This window comes from Dipodomys ordii, unplaced genomic scaffold (assembly GCF_000151885.1).
Source record: "Dipodomys ordii isolate 6190 unplaced genomic scaffold, Dord_2.0 Scaffold13, whole genome shotgun sequence".
Lineage (NCBI taxonomy): Eukaryota > Metazoa > Chordata > Mammalia > Rodentia > Heteromyidae > Dipodomys > Dipodomys ordii.
The window spans coordinates 16,186,750-16,202,013 of NW_012267229.1; the positions used below are offsets into that span (position 1 = coordinate 16,186,750).

The 15,264-nt window shown below is 49.8% G+C and overlaps 1 protein-coding gene across 1 annotated transcript in view; it reads right to left on the bottom strand.

The window, feature by feature from the left end:
- LOC105981598 (fer-1-like protein 4) overlaps positions 1-11,062 on the bottom strand; it is a 28,185-nt gene extending 17,123 nt beyond the window's left edge. Inside the window, exons 1-21 of the mRNA XM_013010812.1 lie at positions 10,984-11,062; positions 10,612-10,667; positions 9,942-10,030; positions 9,758-9,857; positions 8,076-8,167; positions 7,849-7,890; positions 7,414-7,578; positions 6,862-6,922; positions 6,618-6,749; positions 6,329-6,391; positions 6,146-6,230; positions 5,495-5,651; positions 5,219-5,402; positions 4,949-5,135; positions 3,817-4,187; positions 2,905-3,013; positions 2,550-2,727; positions 2,338-2,458; positions 1,817-1,917; positions 1,223-1,310; positions 1,034-1,150 (exon numbers count right to left, since the gene is read on the bottom strand). Of these exons, the coding sequence (XP_012866266.1) occupies positions 1,034-1,150; positions 1,223-1,310; positions 1,817-1,917; positions 2,338-2,458; positions 2,550-2,727; positions 2,905-3,013; positions 3,817-4,187; positions 4,949-5,135; positions 5,219-5,402; positions 5,495-5,651; positions 6,146-6,230; positions 6,329-6,391; positions 6,618-6,749; positions 6,862-6,922; positions 7,414-7,578; positions 7,849-7,890; positions 8,076-8,167; positions 9,758-9,857; positions 9,942-10,030; positions 10,612-10,667; positions 10,984-11,062 (2,577 nt within the window). The remainder of the gene's footprint in view (positions 1-1,033; positions 1,151-1,222; positions 1,311-1,816; positions 1,918-2,337; positions 2,459-2,549; positions 2,728-2,904; positions 3,014-3,816; positions 4,188-4,948; positions 5,136-5,218; positions 5,403-5,494; positions 5,652-6,145; positions 6,231-6,328; positions 6,392-6,617; positions 6,750-6,861; positions 6,923-7,413; positions 7,579-7,848; positions 7,891-8,075; positions 8,168-9,757; positions 9,858-9,941; positions 10,031-10,611; positions 10,668-10,983) is intronic.
- Positions 11,063-15,264: the final 4,202 nt, after the last annotated feature.

The following is a 15,264-nucleotide window of genomic DNA, read 5'->3' on the forward strand; positions in this document are numbered from 1 at the left end:
GAACTATGTGCATGGGTGCTGTTCCTCAGCTCCTCAGCTCAAGGCTAGAGCTCTACCACTTGAGCCACAACACCACTTCTGGTTTTCTGAGTGGTTTATTGGAGATAAGAGTCTCACAGACTTTCGTGCTTGGGCTGGCTTTGAACCCTGATCCTCAGATCTCAGCTTTCTGAGTAGCTAGGATTACAGGCATGAGCCACGGGTGCCTGCTTATATTGCCATTCTTAAAATATGAAGACAAACACAAGTTAAGCATTAGAAACACTAAAATGAAACACATTGAAAAACTCAGCCATTTTAACTTCACAATCTTGAAATGAGAACTACTAATGAGCTCAATGTCAGAAAAGAAAATACTTGTTCTTTTCTCAAAGTAAGTTTACAGTTTTATGAATATTTGCTCTGGATTATAAACTGTATTAAGTAATAAAGATTTTTATCTGCTTCAATAATAAATACTCTTACAACTTGAAAAAAAAAGGGTGGAAAGGGAAAGCAAGACTAAAGATCTTCAAAGGCCAGGCGCTGGTGGCTCACACCTGTAATCCTGGCTACTCAGGAGGCTGAGACCTGAGGATCTCAGTTCTAAGCCAGCCCAGGCAGGAACATCGTGAGACTCTTATCCCCAATTAACCACCAGAAAACCAGAAGTAGCACTGTGGCTCAAGTAATAGAGCACTTGCCTTGAGCTGAAGAGCTCAGGGACAATGCCCAAGCCCAGAGTTCAAGCCTCACGACCAACCAAACAAACAAAAAATCTCCAAATGGAGCTGGGAAAGTGGCTCAGTGGTAGAGTGCTTGCCTTGCATGCATGAGGCCCTGGGTTCAATTCCTCAGCACCACATACGCAGAAAAAGCCAGAAGTAGAGCTGTGGCTCAAGTGTAGAATGTTAGCTTTGAGCTGAAGAGCTGAGGGACAGCACCTAGGCTCAGAGTTCAAGCCTCGTGACTAACAACAAAAAAAAAATCTCCAAAGATGCAGACAGAATATAGGACATAGAATGAAAGAGAAATAAAAGTGGGAAGACATTACCTCCTGAGCCAGAAAGTACAGTTTTGCCAAGAGTTTCTTGGCCAGTGCCATCTTCTTTTGCATATTCCCCTGTCCCAGACCCCGCAGAAGCCTCAGGCCTTGCTTTGCCAACAGGTTCTGGAAGGGCAAGAAGAGAGCATGAGTGGAGGGTCCCAACTAGTTGCCCTTCTTCCCCTCTTCCGTCTATACCAGGCTGTGCATTAACAGTTTCCCTCGACATCGATCCAGGGCATTGGGTCGGGTCATCGTTCTGTGCTTAGCATCCCGACAAAATTGTCTGCAGGAATCAATCAAAGGAGAGAACAGGAGAACATCTTGGAGTGTCTAATCTCCAATAATTTCCATTAAACTTCCTTTCCATTAAACATCTCTTTTTCATTCTTCTGTAAAAAAAAGCTGCGCAAATGAGCCAGACACTTGTGGCTCATGCCTGTAATCCTAGCTATTCAGGAGGTTGAGATCTGAGGATTGAAGTTTGAAGCTAGTCCAGGCTGGAAAGCCTGTGAAACACTTATCTCCAATTAACTAGCAAAAAGTCAGAAATAGAGCTGTGGATCAGGTTGTAGAGAGCTAACTTTAGCACAAATGCTCAGGGACAGTGCCAGGGCCTGAGTTCAAGTCCCAAGACAGGCACCCCACCCCACTCCCCAAAAAAAAGCTTGAGCAAATAAAGCTGAAAGTCATATTTGGGTCAAGATAGCCACTGTGAGTCCTGGAGCTTTGGGGAACTGGGGAGATAGAGGACATAACTAAGACAACTATTGGGGCTGGGTCTCAGCTCACCTGCTCCCAGCCACCAGCTCTTCCAGAGCCTGTTTGAGCCGGTCACAGGCACCCAGCCCAGACCTTCGTTGTATCTTCTCAACTTCCTGTAGCCCCTGGTCCTGTAGGCAGGGGAAGAGAGGGTTGGAGTCTTTAAGTCCCTGATCCTCACCTTCCCACCCTTCTCCCCTAAAGCTCCATTCCTCACCTCTTGGTCTACCCTTGTTTGGTTTCATCAATTCTGCCTCAATTGTTTTAGGCGTCTATTGATTCCACCCCGGGGGGGCCCAGCCATCAGTAGCCATACCAACCTTCTGCATCCAGCCCCTTCCTGGATCCCACAGTTCTGAATTTCTGTCCTCCGACAATTTGAGAAACAGAAGCTATGCTTTTTGCCTCCTGCTCCCCTCGGGCCTTGCTAGCTCCCTCCTGCCCACCCCCACTCCTACCCCATTAGCTCAGCTCTGGAGATCCCTCAAAGGCCAAAGTTTCCTGGGGTCTTGTGACCAGCCTTTCCCTACGGGCACCCGCCCTGTCCTCACCAGCCTCTCTGCCACTTTGCACACGCAGTTGCTGCTCTGCAGGCGCCACGTGTAATCCTCCCAGCGGCTCCACACGTGCACACAGGGCTTGCGGTGACGCAGCGGCAAGCAGAGGTAGGACCTGGGCCAGACAGAGGAATGGAGGTTTCCCGGTGTCTTGAGTGCCCGAAGAACCTCCCAATATCCTCCTTCCAACCACCACGAGTACTCACCCACTACCATCCACCAGCTCAGGGCGCTCAGCAGGGGTCCCCAGCGCCTTCTCTACTTCCAACTCAGCCCCCATGTTGTCAGACTCTAGGAGAGGCTGTGCTTCCACCACTGTGCCCTCAGCTTTCTCCCCATCCCTGGAACCTCGGCCCAGCTGCTCTTCTCGGCGGCCTGCACAACCTGCCCCAGAGCAACAAAGATTAGAAGGCAACAGACTGAGAGTCAGACACTTCTCTCAATAGAAGTCAGAATTTACCCTTACTGAAGGCCAATAACCCCTTCCAGGGGCCTCACGTCTGAAATAAGAGTGGCTACCTTCAAACCCGTGACCCTGTGGGATTCAGTTAGGCCACACACCAATGGAAATCTCAAAGCTGATGGGCTGCAGGCCTACAGCAGGGTCAATCATGGTGGCCTCGAAGAGCACTCCAAAAAGCAGGAAATCTTCACAAGACGCCAAGGCATTCTGGGGAAGGGAGTCAGGTTGGAGTCAGTCCCCGGCCTCCAAAGGAACAGCTTGGAGTATACTTGACCACAATGTCCATAGGGGAAAAAAAAATCACAACTAGACCCAGACATCCTGTGGTATCCATTCTCTCTCTCTTTCTCTCTCTCTCTCTCTCTCAGCTCTAACACTTTGGCTCTGAAGACTGGATCTCTCTAACTCACCTATGATCAGTCAGACATGTGTACAATCTCTCACACACATATGTACCTACATGATACTCTTCATCCAAGTCATCAAAATTGAGAACCTGCCTGTCATCCTAGCTACTCAGAGGGCTGAGATCTGAGGACTGAAGTTCAAAGCCAGCCCAGGCTGGGAAAGTCCATGAAGTTCTTATCTCCAATAAACTACCAAAAAAGCTGGAAGTGGCCGGGCGCTGGTGGCTCACGCCTGTAATCCTAGCTACTCCTATCTCCAATAAACCACCAGAAAACCGGAAGTGGCGCTGTAGCTCAAGTGGTAGAGCGCTCGCCTTGAGCTGAAGAGCTGAGGGACAGTGCCTAGGTCCAGAGTTCAAGCCCCACGGCGGACAAAAAAAAAAAAAGCTGGAAGTGGAGCTATGGCTCAAGTGGTAGACCACCAGCGTTGAGCATAAAAGCTCAGGAACAGTTCCTAGGCCTGGAGTTCAAGCCCCAGGATGGGCACACACACACACACACACACACATTATTATTATTATTATTTGAGAACCGTCCCCAGTGTTGTTTAGTGCCTGAGAATGGATTACACCCCCAGAGCTGAGTGTCTCCAGCCAGCCCTACCTCCGGCAAGGGCAGCAACTCCTCCACCTCCACCTCCATCGCGCTAGGAACCTCAGGCCCATCCGCACTGGAGCTGGTGTTCATAGGCTGTGAAACTCCAGCTGAGGTCTGGCCTCCTCGCTTGGCTTTCTTCTGCTTCTTCTTCTTTCCCGTAAACCGAGACAATCTGGACCCCTGGGGGGTCTTGGGAGCCTCAGGTTCAGCTCTCCCTTCGAATACCTCCATGGACACAGCCACGAGAAGTCGGCCACGGAACCAAACGCCTTGGCCCAGGCCTTCATTGAGCCTTTGAAGATTATCCCGGAGCCCCCTGCTGGGGAGCGAGCCATAGAGGGGCACCCAAGCTGGGCCAAAGGTGGGGTTGAACCCCGCTGTGCAGAACAAGAACAAGGTTTTGGGGGTAAGTTGAGGGTAGATGGCTCCTAGATTAATCTGTGCTCCACATCCTTTTCGCCTCCAAGTTTTGGAGGGTCGGCTGGGGGCTACCACCTGAGACACCTCTAAGCAAGCTCAGCTCCCCAAAGCTCTGCTGATTGGTGGAGGCTAGCCCTGAGGGCGGAGCTACGCGCGGGTAAATCCCGGGAGAGGGGTGCGGGCGCAGGGGCTGGCAGGGGTGCAGATCTGCGGAAGGGAAAGGCCAGGCCGGAGCTGATCTTGGGGGCGGGGCGGGGTTAGGTGCAGACGGGGCACGCTGGGAGCGGTTCAGTTTTATTGGGCAGGCCCGTATTTGAACGCAGAGCCTCGCGCCCCCTGTCCCCGAGCAGTTCGTTTCGTGGAGAGGACTCTCCTTAAAATCGACCTGGAGCCAGGCGCCTGTCATCCTAGCTACTCAGGAGGCTGAGATCTGAGGATCGCGGTTCAAAGCCAGCCCGGCAGGAAAGTCCCTGAGACTTTTATCTCCAAATAAACCACCGGAAAACCTCTGTGTGGCTCAAGTGGTAGAGCATTCGTCTTGAGCTGCAGAGCCCAGGGACAGCGCCCAGGCCCAGAGTTCAAGATCAACGCCCCCCCCCCAAAAATCCACCTGGGTCCCCATAACGGGGTTTGGCTCGAGGGCTCAGAGGGGCGGGAGCGATTGAGGCAGGCCGGGGGGACTGGGTGGCGGGGAAGGACGGCCCGGGCAGGCGCTCACCCGCGCGGCCGGCGTTGGAGATCTGCCTGAGGTCCAGCACGTGCGTGGCGAGCCCCGCGTCCTCCAGGGGCGCATCGTCCCGCAGCTGCAGCCGAATGCCGCGCGTGAGCGGCGGGAAGAGCTCCACGAAGCTCAGCTGCTCGTTCCACTCGGGCGCCGTGGTCTCGGCGCGCACGGAGGTCTCACCCTGAAGGCGGACACGGACCGTGGGGGGGGGTGTCAAGGGATGAGGGCCCAGCCACGGAGAAAGGGGACCCGGGGGCCACTGACCTGCTGCCCCAGGAAGGACACCCGCACGTAGGGGTCCAGGAGCACGTGCTGGTCGTACAGGGCCCGCGCCAGACCGCCCAGCAGACCGGGGCGCAGCGCGGGGAGCCCCTCCGCACGGTACACGCGCACGCGCAGCCGCGCCCACGGCCTCTCCGCCCGCACCCCGCGCGGCAAGAGCAGGTTCCTGGGGAAGCACCGGGAAGACGGGGTCTCAGCGACACCCCCTCCCCGGTCACACCCCATCTCATCCTCCCTGCCCACGTCGCCCCAGCTCACTTCTCTATGTCCGCACCCCCGGGGCTGGGGGGGGGCAGTGGAGGGGGCAGGTCCCCGCGCGTCCTCACCGACACAGTGACCTTGACGAAGCCCTTGGTCCCGGCGCGGGTGTCCCGGGGGTCATGCAGAGGGGCCCACTTTTGGTAGAAGTGGCCATCTAAGGGGCAGAGGGACAGGCTGGGGCAGGGAGACACGTGTGAGATTCACCCAGCAGCCACCTAAGGCAGGGGTCCTGGTTGGCTCTGGCCAGGAACAGCAGGAATGCAGGGAGGGTCAGCCTCCAGGAGGGATAAAAGTGTTTCAGAAGGCCAGCCCCGGTGGCTCACGCCAGTAATCCTAGCTACTCAGGAGGCTAATATCTGAGGATGATGGCTGGAAACCAGCCGGGTCAGGTAAGTCCATGAGACTCTTATCTCCAATAAACCACCAGAAAACTGGGAAGTGGTGCTGTGGCTTAAGTGGTAGAGCGCACTGGCCTTGAGCTGAAGAGCTGAGAGACAGCACCCAGACCCAGAGTTCAAGCCCCATGAACAACAAAAAAGTGTCTCAGAAGTTATTTTACAGGGGTCGTGGGGGGGTCAAAACCCTTGGAATCCGTCACCAGTGTCGTTATCGGTGCAGCTGTGTCTCAGTAAGGGGAGGGTTCAGTACCTGGCTGGTCAAAGACCATGCCAAGGTCCATCCTGAAGGTGCCTATCCGAGTGGCCATAAACGGAAGGGTCTGCGAATGGAAAGCCTGGGGGAAGCAGTTGGTGTTAGTTATGGAGTTTGCCAATCCTCCCACCTTTTCTTTTTTTTCCCTAAGGGAAATTGCCTTCCCACCCCCCTCTTTACCGCGATCTCCAGCAGCAAGTCTTGGAGGTGAAGCTTGGTCTCATGAAATTCGAACAAGAAGTACTGGGTTGAAGTAGGGGGAGAGGTTAGATGTCTCCTGTGAGTTTGCGCCAGCCTCCCACCATGCCTTCTCCCACCATGCCTCTTGCAACCATTTGCTGGATTAGTCCCCCACCCCATCGTCAACCACAGGCCCCGCACCCCTGCAATACTGCACCCAGGTTAGGACCCCTCTGGAGACTACTTGCATCTTTGTCTCAGACCCACTCTCCTCCTTGGTGGAACGCACTTCATTGTAGAAGGGGCAGTTCGTCCCTCGCTGTGTGGCAGTCACTCTTCTCTGTCCCCCGACACGTACAGCCACGTAAGGGTTAATGTTGACTCCCACCAGCTTCTGAGCCTCAAGCACGGTGACCCCCACCTGAGGGGTGAAGAAAAGGAGAAAGGAAGCTAGATCTTCAAGGATAGGGGGGGAAGGAGTTTGTACTCAGAGCGGGAACTCTAAGGGAGAGAACCTGGAAGGAGAAAAGTACCTGGAAGTCCTGGGTTCTGGACACCTGGAAGGGATCCCCACGGGCCAGGTTCCTGGTTCGGCTGTGGAGACGCTTAGGGTCAACTCTGTTTTTCCACTCCTCACCAACACACACACACACACACACACACACTTGCTTGGTGATGGGGAAGAGATCTCCTCTGAACTTTCGGATTCTGAATCCTTCTGGGCTTGTCTTGCCTTGCTTCTACCTCAAGTCTACACGCAGAATTTGACTCATTCCTGAAGCCCTGAAACCATTCATTTGCTCAGAATATTTATTGAGCATCTGTTATGTGCCAACACTTTTCTGAGCACTGAAACACTTCAGTGAAGAGGCAAAACTCATCCACATCTAATTTTCATCAACTATGTATGTGTGTCATGTCACTGACTTGAAATGAGATTCTGTATCTGCCTATGAACGAGTGATTCTTGTCCTAGGCTGTCCATTCTCCTCCCATTCCTGTGAAGGGTGGGAGCCCACGTGCATGACCCATGAGACTGACTCACTGGCTGGGTGGAGAAGTAGGTACTTCTGGGTGCAAGTTACCTCCTGAGGGGGCTGAACACCACTCCAGAAGGCTCCACATCTGGTTCATCCTCCAACTCCAGCTCCAGCTCCAGTTCGTTCTCCTCATCATCCTGTGTGCCTAGGCTTCGAGCGAGCCTGCGGCCCAGAGCTACTGCCCGTTGCTCTAGCCGAGCCTCCTCACGCCTAACAGGAGAGGATCTCAAAGGACATACTTAGGACCTGTCACCCATCCCTGAACATCACTGGACCTCACTGATCCTAGGACTGATGTTTGACCCCCTATACTGATCTCAGGACAGAGTCTTAACCTGTTACCCCTCTAATTCCAGAATTGACATCTAATTCTAGGACTAGCTTTCTGACCCTGTTCATTTGGTCCTAGGCTAACATTGGTGGCACTAGCCCCTAACCCCAAGACTGACCCTGGTGACTTTATGTCATCCCAGTACTTACTCTAGCTCCTGGAAGCCCACATTGGGGATGATCAACTCTGAGCTAGGAGAAGGGGAAATGGAAGGAGTGAGAAGGCCAAGCCTGGCTACAAAGCTGTAGCCCAATTATATTCAGTCTGAGGGTCCAGGGATCCATCAGACCCAGTGTGGTACTGGATGCTACGGCTCTTCCCATGACCCATCTATACTGGCATTGATAGGCCTTGCCCAGGTTGCTGGAAGGATTACCTGTCCCTGAGGGGCGTCCCAAAGTCCTCCTCTGCCCAAGCTCCAGCAGCACCCTCTGGGGGCTGATACTTCAGGTCAAGCTCCACCTGGATCTGAAACCAGATACAGTGTCCTCTAGTGCCCCTCAAATTGTTTGGGGGCCAAGAGAGGCCCAAGGATGATGCCTTTTACTCCATCTGTAAACAGACACCTTTCTGGCCGGCATCTGGAGTGGGCTGTACTTGCCCTCTGATCATTAATAATATCAACTATGTTCTTTTTTTTTTTAATTGTCAGTCGTTGGGCTTGAACCTGGGCGCTGTTCCTCAGCTCTTCAGCTCAAGGCTAGCGCTCTACCACTTGAGCCACAGCTCCACTTCTGGTTTTCTGAGTGTTTTACTGGAGATAAGAGTCTCACAGAGTTTCTTGCTCAGGCTGGCTTTGAACCACAATCCTCAGATCTCAGCCTCCTGAGTGGCTAGGATTACAGGCATGAACCACCCGCGCCCAGCTTCAATTTTTTTTCCAAATTTTTAAAAAATTAATTTATTATCTTTCAATAGTTGTACAAAGGAATTGCCATTAAACAAAGCAGTTTATGAATACAATACATCTTTCGGCATTCTCAATCTTCTAAACATCTTAATGCACAAGATAACCTTGTGGGATGAACCACAACTCCGAGGTTCCCTCCGTGTTATTGAAAGACACTATGGCCTTCACTTCTCCGTATGGTCGACTTCCTGCCAGCCTTTCCAGCTCCATCTCGTTCTGGGTTTCTGCTCCTGTTCTCTACCCCAGCTACGCTCCTTCTGGGTGTTGGGATTTTAGTGTATTCAGGTTCCTCTGTTTGGAACTCTGTCCTCTCTCACTTAAAACTATAATGCTTCCATTCAAAATTCAAGCACTACTTCCTTAGAGACCCGGTCCCCAAATGGTTCAGGTGCCACTGTAAACCAGCTCTTTGGAAGTACCCACTAGTTTTTTGTTTGTTTGCTTTTTGCCACTCCTGGGTCTTGAACACTGTTTCTGAGATTTTATGTTCAAGGCTAGCGCTCTAGCACTTGAGCACAACTCCACATCCACATTTTTGTTCTTAATTGTAGATAAGAGTCTTGTGGACTTCCCTGCCTGATCCTCCAACCTGAGATCCTCAAATCTCAGCCTCCTGAGTAGCTAGGATTACAGGTGTGAGCCACCAGCACCTGGCTGAACCTGGTTTTTATAATCACTGAATCCCCATCATTCAGCATCACAGTTAGATAATACTAAGAGCCTAACCAGGGACTGAATAAAAGACTCAACACTTAAAAAAACAACTCAACACTTGCTATGACTGCATATTGTGTAACTGAAGAAACAACTTAGAATGCTAAATAACTTGTCTATGTTCTGACAAGTCATAGATGTGAAGCCAGGTCTACTTCTTTGGGCCACATAACCTTCCATGAAATACCAAGAAAACCCAGCCAGGTCCATCTGTGTCTCCCACAAGAAGTGAGTTTATGCCAGAGTCAGGGAGTGATGGGGAACGCTGGATCTCCTACACTGCCACACCCTTGGGCCTCAGAGGCAAATTGGGTTCTGGCACATATATTACTCGAGCAGGCTTGCCACCAAAGAAGCCCTAGAAGGGGGGATGGTTGTTACCACTTTGTCTGGGTCTTGAATTTTCCCTGGGGTTGAATGGCTGGCAGACTCACCGGGGATACTCTCAGTTTCTCATCCACCAGGGCCTCCCGAAGCACTAATCGCCCAGCACTCTGTAGCTGCTGCAGGGAGATCACCAGGGTCCCCAGAGGCCTGGGGAAATGACATGGAGCAGAAGATTAATTGATCTATAGCAATGATACAAAGCCACCCCCCAGATTACCTAGGCCTACTTACCTGGGGCTGAACACATGGCTGCAGTTGATCACCTGTACAGACAGACTCTCCCCAGCCAATGGAGCCCCATAGTGGGGCCAGCGGAACAACTGGAGATAGAACAAAGCTTGTGACACCCGATGCTGGGCTGACCGCCCCCCCCCCAAAGCAGAACCTCTTCCTGATCCTGAAATAGAAACCAGCCCTCCAAACCCGAGCTAATATCCTAACACTGATATCAGTGGGTGCCAGTGGTTCATGCCTGTAATTCTAGCCAGTCATGAGGCTGAGATCTGAGGATTATGGTTTGAAGTCAGCCTGGGCAGAAAAGTCTGTGAGACTTTTATCTCCAATAAACTACAAGAAAAAAAAAAAAAGCGCCAGAAGTCTAGCTGTGGCTCAAGTGGTAAAACACTAGCTCTGAGCAAAAGAAGCTCAGAAAGAGTAACTAGGCTCTGAGTTCAAGCTCCAGGACTAGCATATACTGTACATACACAGCTAAAGTGAATATCTTTCTATTCAAGGGGCTGATACGTCCCCCAATGGATCTGATATCTGATCTCTCAAACCTGAGACTCACCCCACTTCTGGAGACCACTCCTTCCCAAACCCAGGAAGGAGCCCATGGGAGGGTCCCAGGATGGGCCTGGAAAGATCCATCTTTTTCCATCCAGGGACCAGTGGTACTGACCTGGCCGATGTCTGCTTCTTGACCACAGTGAATTTTTCTTGTTTTCTGGGTAAAACCTGCTCAGAACTGAAATGGGTCATTCATCTGTCCACACACACACACACACACACACACACACACACACACACACACACGCAAACACAAATATCTCCTCCCACCGCTGGCCCACTTGTCCAGTTCCCCTTGATTCACACTTAATTTTAAAAGTAAAAGAGGGAGAGAAGGAGGGCCTTAGAGGAATGGAGCGATCAGTTAGGGGAGAATGGAGACAGGCTGGGCCAACAACAAGGATTTGGGTTAGAGGTCTATCCACAGAAACCCAGAGCTCCCCAGTGGAAAACATCTTTAGAGTACTCTTATCACCAACCTCACCTCGGAAGCTGAGCTTCACTTGTCGGTCGTGGGTGCCGGGCAGCCCTGTTAATCTCTTCACACATACAGTCAGAGCCATGGTCTCAGAGCCACTGGCTCTCCTTCTGCCCGCTTGCCCTCCTACCCACCTGAGTTGTGACTCACTGGGCTCACCCAGCAGGTTCCACAATCCCTGCCCTCTAGTCAAACACGCAGGTGGTAAGCCTGGGGTCATGGGTGGAGAGGGAGAGAGGACAGGGAGAATAAGGCCCCTGAGACCAGCGTGGTGCTTCCTGCCTGCAGCAGCTATAAGCTGGAAGATGCTTTGATCAGGGAGCTAGGATATTGTTTCCTACTCACCTCTGTGTTCTCTGCTTAGGTCAGGGTGGGACATATGGTAAGACCCTGAAAACACTGACCAAAGCACAATATGGGCATACATGCCTTGGGAGCACTTGGGAGGCTGAAGCAGGAAGATAACCGATTCAAGACCAATTTGGGTTGCATAGGGAGATCCTATCTCAAAACAAATAAACAACAATAACAAAACAAAACAAAAACCCTGGGTAGGAAAATGGATGGATTAACAAATGAATCCCCTAGGCCCTGTGTTAGTGTTTAGGCATTCAGTACAACTACTGAGTTAACAGGTAGTTGAATGTAGCCCTAGCTTGCACATATGATAGGTTTTTTTTCTTGGCTTCTTAACACATGAACCAAAGGTACTTAACTTAGGTTTCTAGAACTCTAATGAGACAAAAGACAGTCTTCAAGGAGTCTTCAATGGCTGGGCACCAGTGACTCAAGCCTGTAATCCTAGCTATTTAGGAGGCTGAGATCTGAGGATTGTAGTTCAAAGCCAGCTTAGGCAGAAAAGTCCCCATGAGACTCTTATCTCCAATTAACCACTTAAAACCCAGAAGTAGAGTTGTGGCTCAAGTGGTAGAGCCCTAGCCTTGAGCACAAATTGCCTCAGGGACAGTGCCCAGGCCTGGAGTTTAAGCCCCACAGCCGAAAGAAAGAAAGAAAGAAAGAAAGAAAGAGAGAGAGAGAGAAAGAAAGAAAGAGAAAAAGAAAGAAAGAGAGAAAGAGAGAGAGAAAGAGAAAGAAAGAGAGAAAGAAAGAGAGAGAGAAAGAAAGGGAGAAAGAGAAAGAGAGAAAGAAAGAAAGGGAGAAAGAGAGAAAGAGAAGAAAAGAAAAAGAAAAAAAGAAAAGAATAAGAAAAAAAGAGTCTGCAAACGTTTGAACTAGTCTGGAAAATATCAAGTATGTGTGCATTTTCCCAAACATAAAGATCCTGGCTTAGGTTAATGCGACGGACCAGCTCGGCCGGAGCACTGGGACCGACGGGACAGGGATCTCAGGATAGGTGGGCAAAGGAGTCGGCGAAGTGACAAACAGACACAGACTCAAAAGAGTTGCATCTGAGTGTATCTTTATTGAGAAGAATTAACATTTTTATACAGTGTGTGATTGTGACATAGATTCTTTGTTTATTTAAGCACGTAATCAATTTTTTTTAAAGGCAAAGCATTGATGAATTACATGAAAATTAATGACTATCCCACCAACTGTTTAAGCTAAGTGGTGCGAAACAAGTCTAGCATATTGTTTAATAGAATATGTCATCTATTCAACTTTTTTATGTTTAATAATTAACAAACCTAAAACAGGGCTGTACTTACATTGTACTCTTTTTAATTTTATTTTTATCCAACTAACTTCATCTTTATAAGCTCCTGTATAAGGAAATGGTTATTGGTTGGTTCAGGACATATGTTACTAACTTTATATTTTGTGTGAAAACACCATCTATTCCCTATAACGTAAGTTGGACTAAACTTAATCATAACTGTTGGGAGAATCTTTCTTTTTCTTTTATAATCAGAGGTCTCTTCTTTTTAGAACTCTCTAAACTACTAGGATAGCTCTTTCTAACTTAGTTTAAATTATTGATTTTGTCTATTGGACATATCTAGAAATTTTAAGTCTCTACATTTACTATGCGTGAGCTGCAAAACCGCTTGTGAAGTTGTAGGAGTTTCTGGAGGCAACGTCACATCAGATGATAGATTGATTGGGGGATTGCCCACATTTAATCTTTGGCCTTAGTCTTTATTACTTAGAGAAGCCATCTCTATTGGACTGGAAAAATACAACATGCTCTGTTCGCGGATCAATAGAAAAATAGCCAAAATGAGAATAAAGGCAACGAATGTACAGCCAAGAAGAATATAGTAAGAATAAAGGTAGAGGCTATAAAGGTGCAGCCAAGTGTTTGGGAAGCCTTGAACCAACACCCCCTTCCTGGGGGCATGCTTCCTTGAAGCTCTTTGTCCAACACAATCTCTCACGCAGAGCAGAAGGTGGGGTGGCACCCACTGGTCACAGAAAGGTGTCCACTCAGCTGGAAATACCAGGAACCACTGGAAGTGCAGAAACTTAAGCATTTGACCTTGTTTCTCTGGCCAGAGACTATTCATTGAACTTGCAGTCCCTTATTCTGTTGCCAATGTCAAATCAGAAGCCATCTATCCACTACAGGCAGCTTTATGGAAGTGCTCCGCCCTCCTGCGCTGGCCTCTCTTCGCTGAACCCAGCTAAGGACTCCTTGCAGACACATCTTCATGGCTGCTTTGCCTGCTGTGATCTCTGCTCCTTTCCAAATGCTTGCTTCGGCAGCTTTCCTCTCCATTGTGCCTCTCGGACTGGGTCCCATGATGGTTGGATACTGAGCTGCTTGTTAGAGGAGGAAACAAGGGTTGTTGTGTACAATGGCAGGCCTGAACTGGCCTGGAGGCAGGACAGACGCTCTCCCAGGTGGGACTTGTCAGGGCACAGGGCAGGCATCCTGCCACTGGGCCCTGGGTCACTGTGGTGAGCAGCAGTCACACTGGAACTTCTCTTTCTCAGAGAACAACGGGTTAAGTCTGACCAGATTGTCTTTTTTAGGGAATCCAGTTCTCCACCAACTCCTGGGGGATGCCTGGGGCTTGAGTCTATGCCAGACTCCACTCCTGTCCAGAACCTTTCATTCCAAAAGTTTCAACCAAGTGTATGTGGCGTGGCAGGTTAATAACCCTTAACAGGTATGTAATAATTAAGCTCAGCTATGGGTGAATATATTTAGCAGTCTGGACCCATAATTGCTGACAGTAATTATGTGTGAGTGTATTTCATTACCAACCACTTATTCTTTTTTTCTTTTTTTTGTCGGTCATGGGGCTTGAACTCTGGGTCTGGGTGCTGTCCCTCAGCTCTTCAGCTCAAGGCAAGTGCTCTACCACTTGAGCTACCGCACCACTTCCAGTTTTCTAGTGGTTTATTGGAGATGGGAGTCTCACGGTCTTTCCTGCCCGGGGTGGCTTTGAACCGCGATCCTCAGATCTCAGCCTCCTGAATAGCTAGGATTACAGGCGTCATCTACTGGCGCCCAGCCACTTATTCTTAAAAGCATTCTATCTCCTATGTGCGAGATTGTCTGATGCCCCAATACGTGGTGTAACCACAGAGAGATGACTCAGATGTGTGAGAACATCTTTCAGGAGAACCATAGGTGCCGATAGCTAACATAGCCTAGAAACAACATCCCACAATTACCATTACAGTAGGAATGGGGCCAGACATGATAGTACATGTCTGAAATCCAAGCACTTGGAAGGATGAATCAGAAGGATTTTGAGTTCTAGGCCAGCCTGGACTACATGGTAGGACTATGTCTCAATAACAAAGTATAGCAACACAGAGTAGAAAGATTTGACTGGACATCCGTAAGAAGAGAAGGCAGAGGGACTTTGCTGAAGAGTGATTGTGTGTGTGTGTGTGTGTGTGTGTGTGTGTGTTTGTGTTTTGCCAGCCCTGGGGCTTGAACTCTGGGCCTTGTGCTTCTTTTGCTCAAGGCTAGCACTCCACCACTTGAGCTATAGTGCCATTTCCAGCTTTTTCCATGTATGTGATATTGAAGAATCAAACCCAGGGCTTCATATATGTGAGGCAAGCACTCTACCACTAAGCCACATTTGCAGCCCAAGTGTGAGTGTTTTAAATGAGTTTCTAAAACAAGAGTTAGGAGAAGAGATGGGCATCCAAGCAGTGGAAAGGAATGCAGAGTTGTTCTGGGACCCGTGATTTGTTTGGCTTGAATAAAAGGAATACATAGGGCAGCAGCAACACACAGCATTCAGGGGTGAGAGGAAGTGGGTCTTCCTATGCAACGTTGAGGTAGACAGGCTTCTGTCTGCCTCCAGGCCTCAGCTTTTCCATCTCTATTCTGCCTCTTTCTGTCATTAGATAACCAAATGC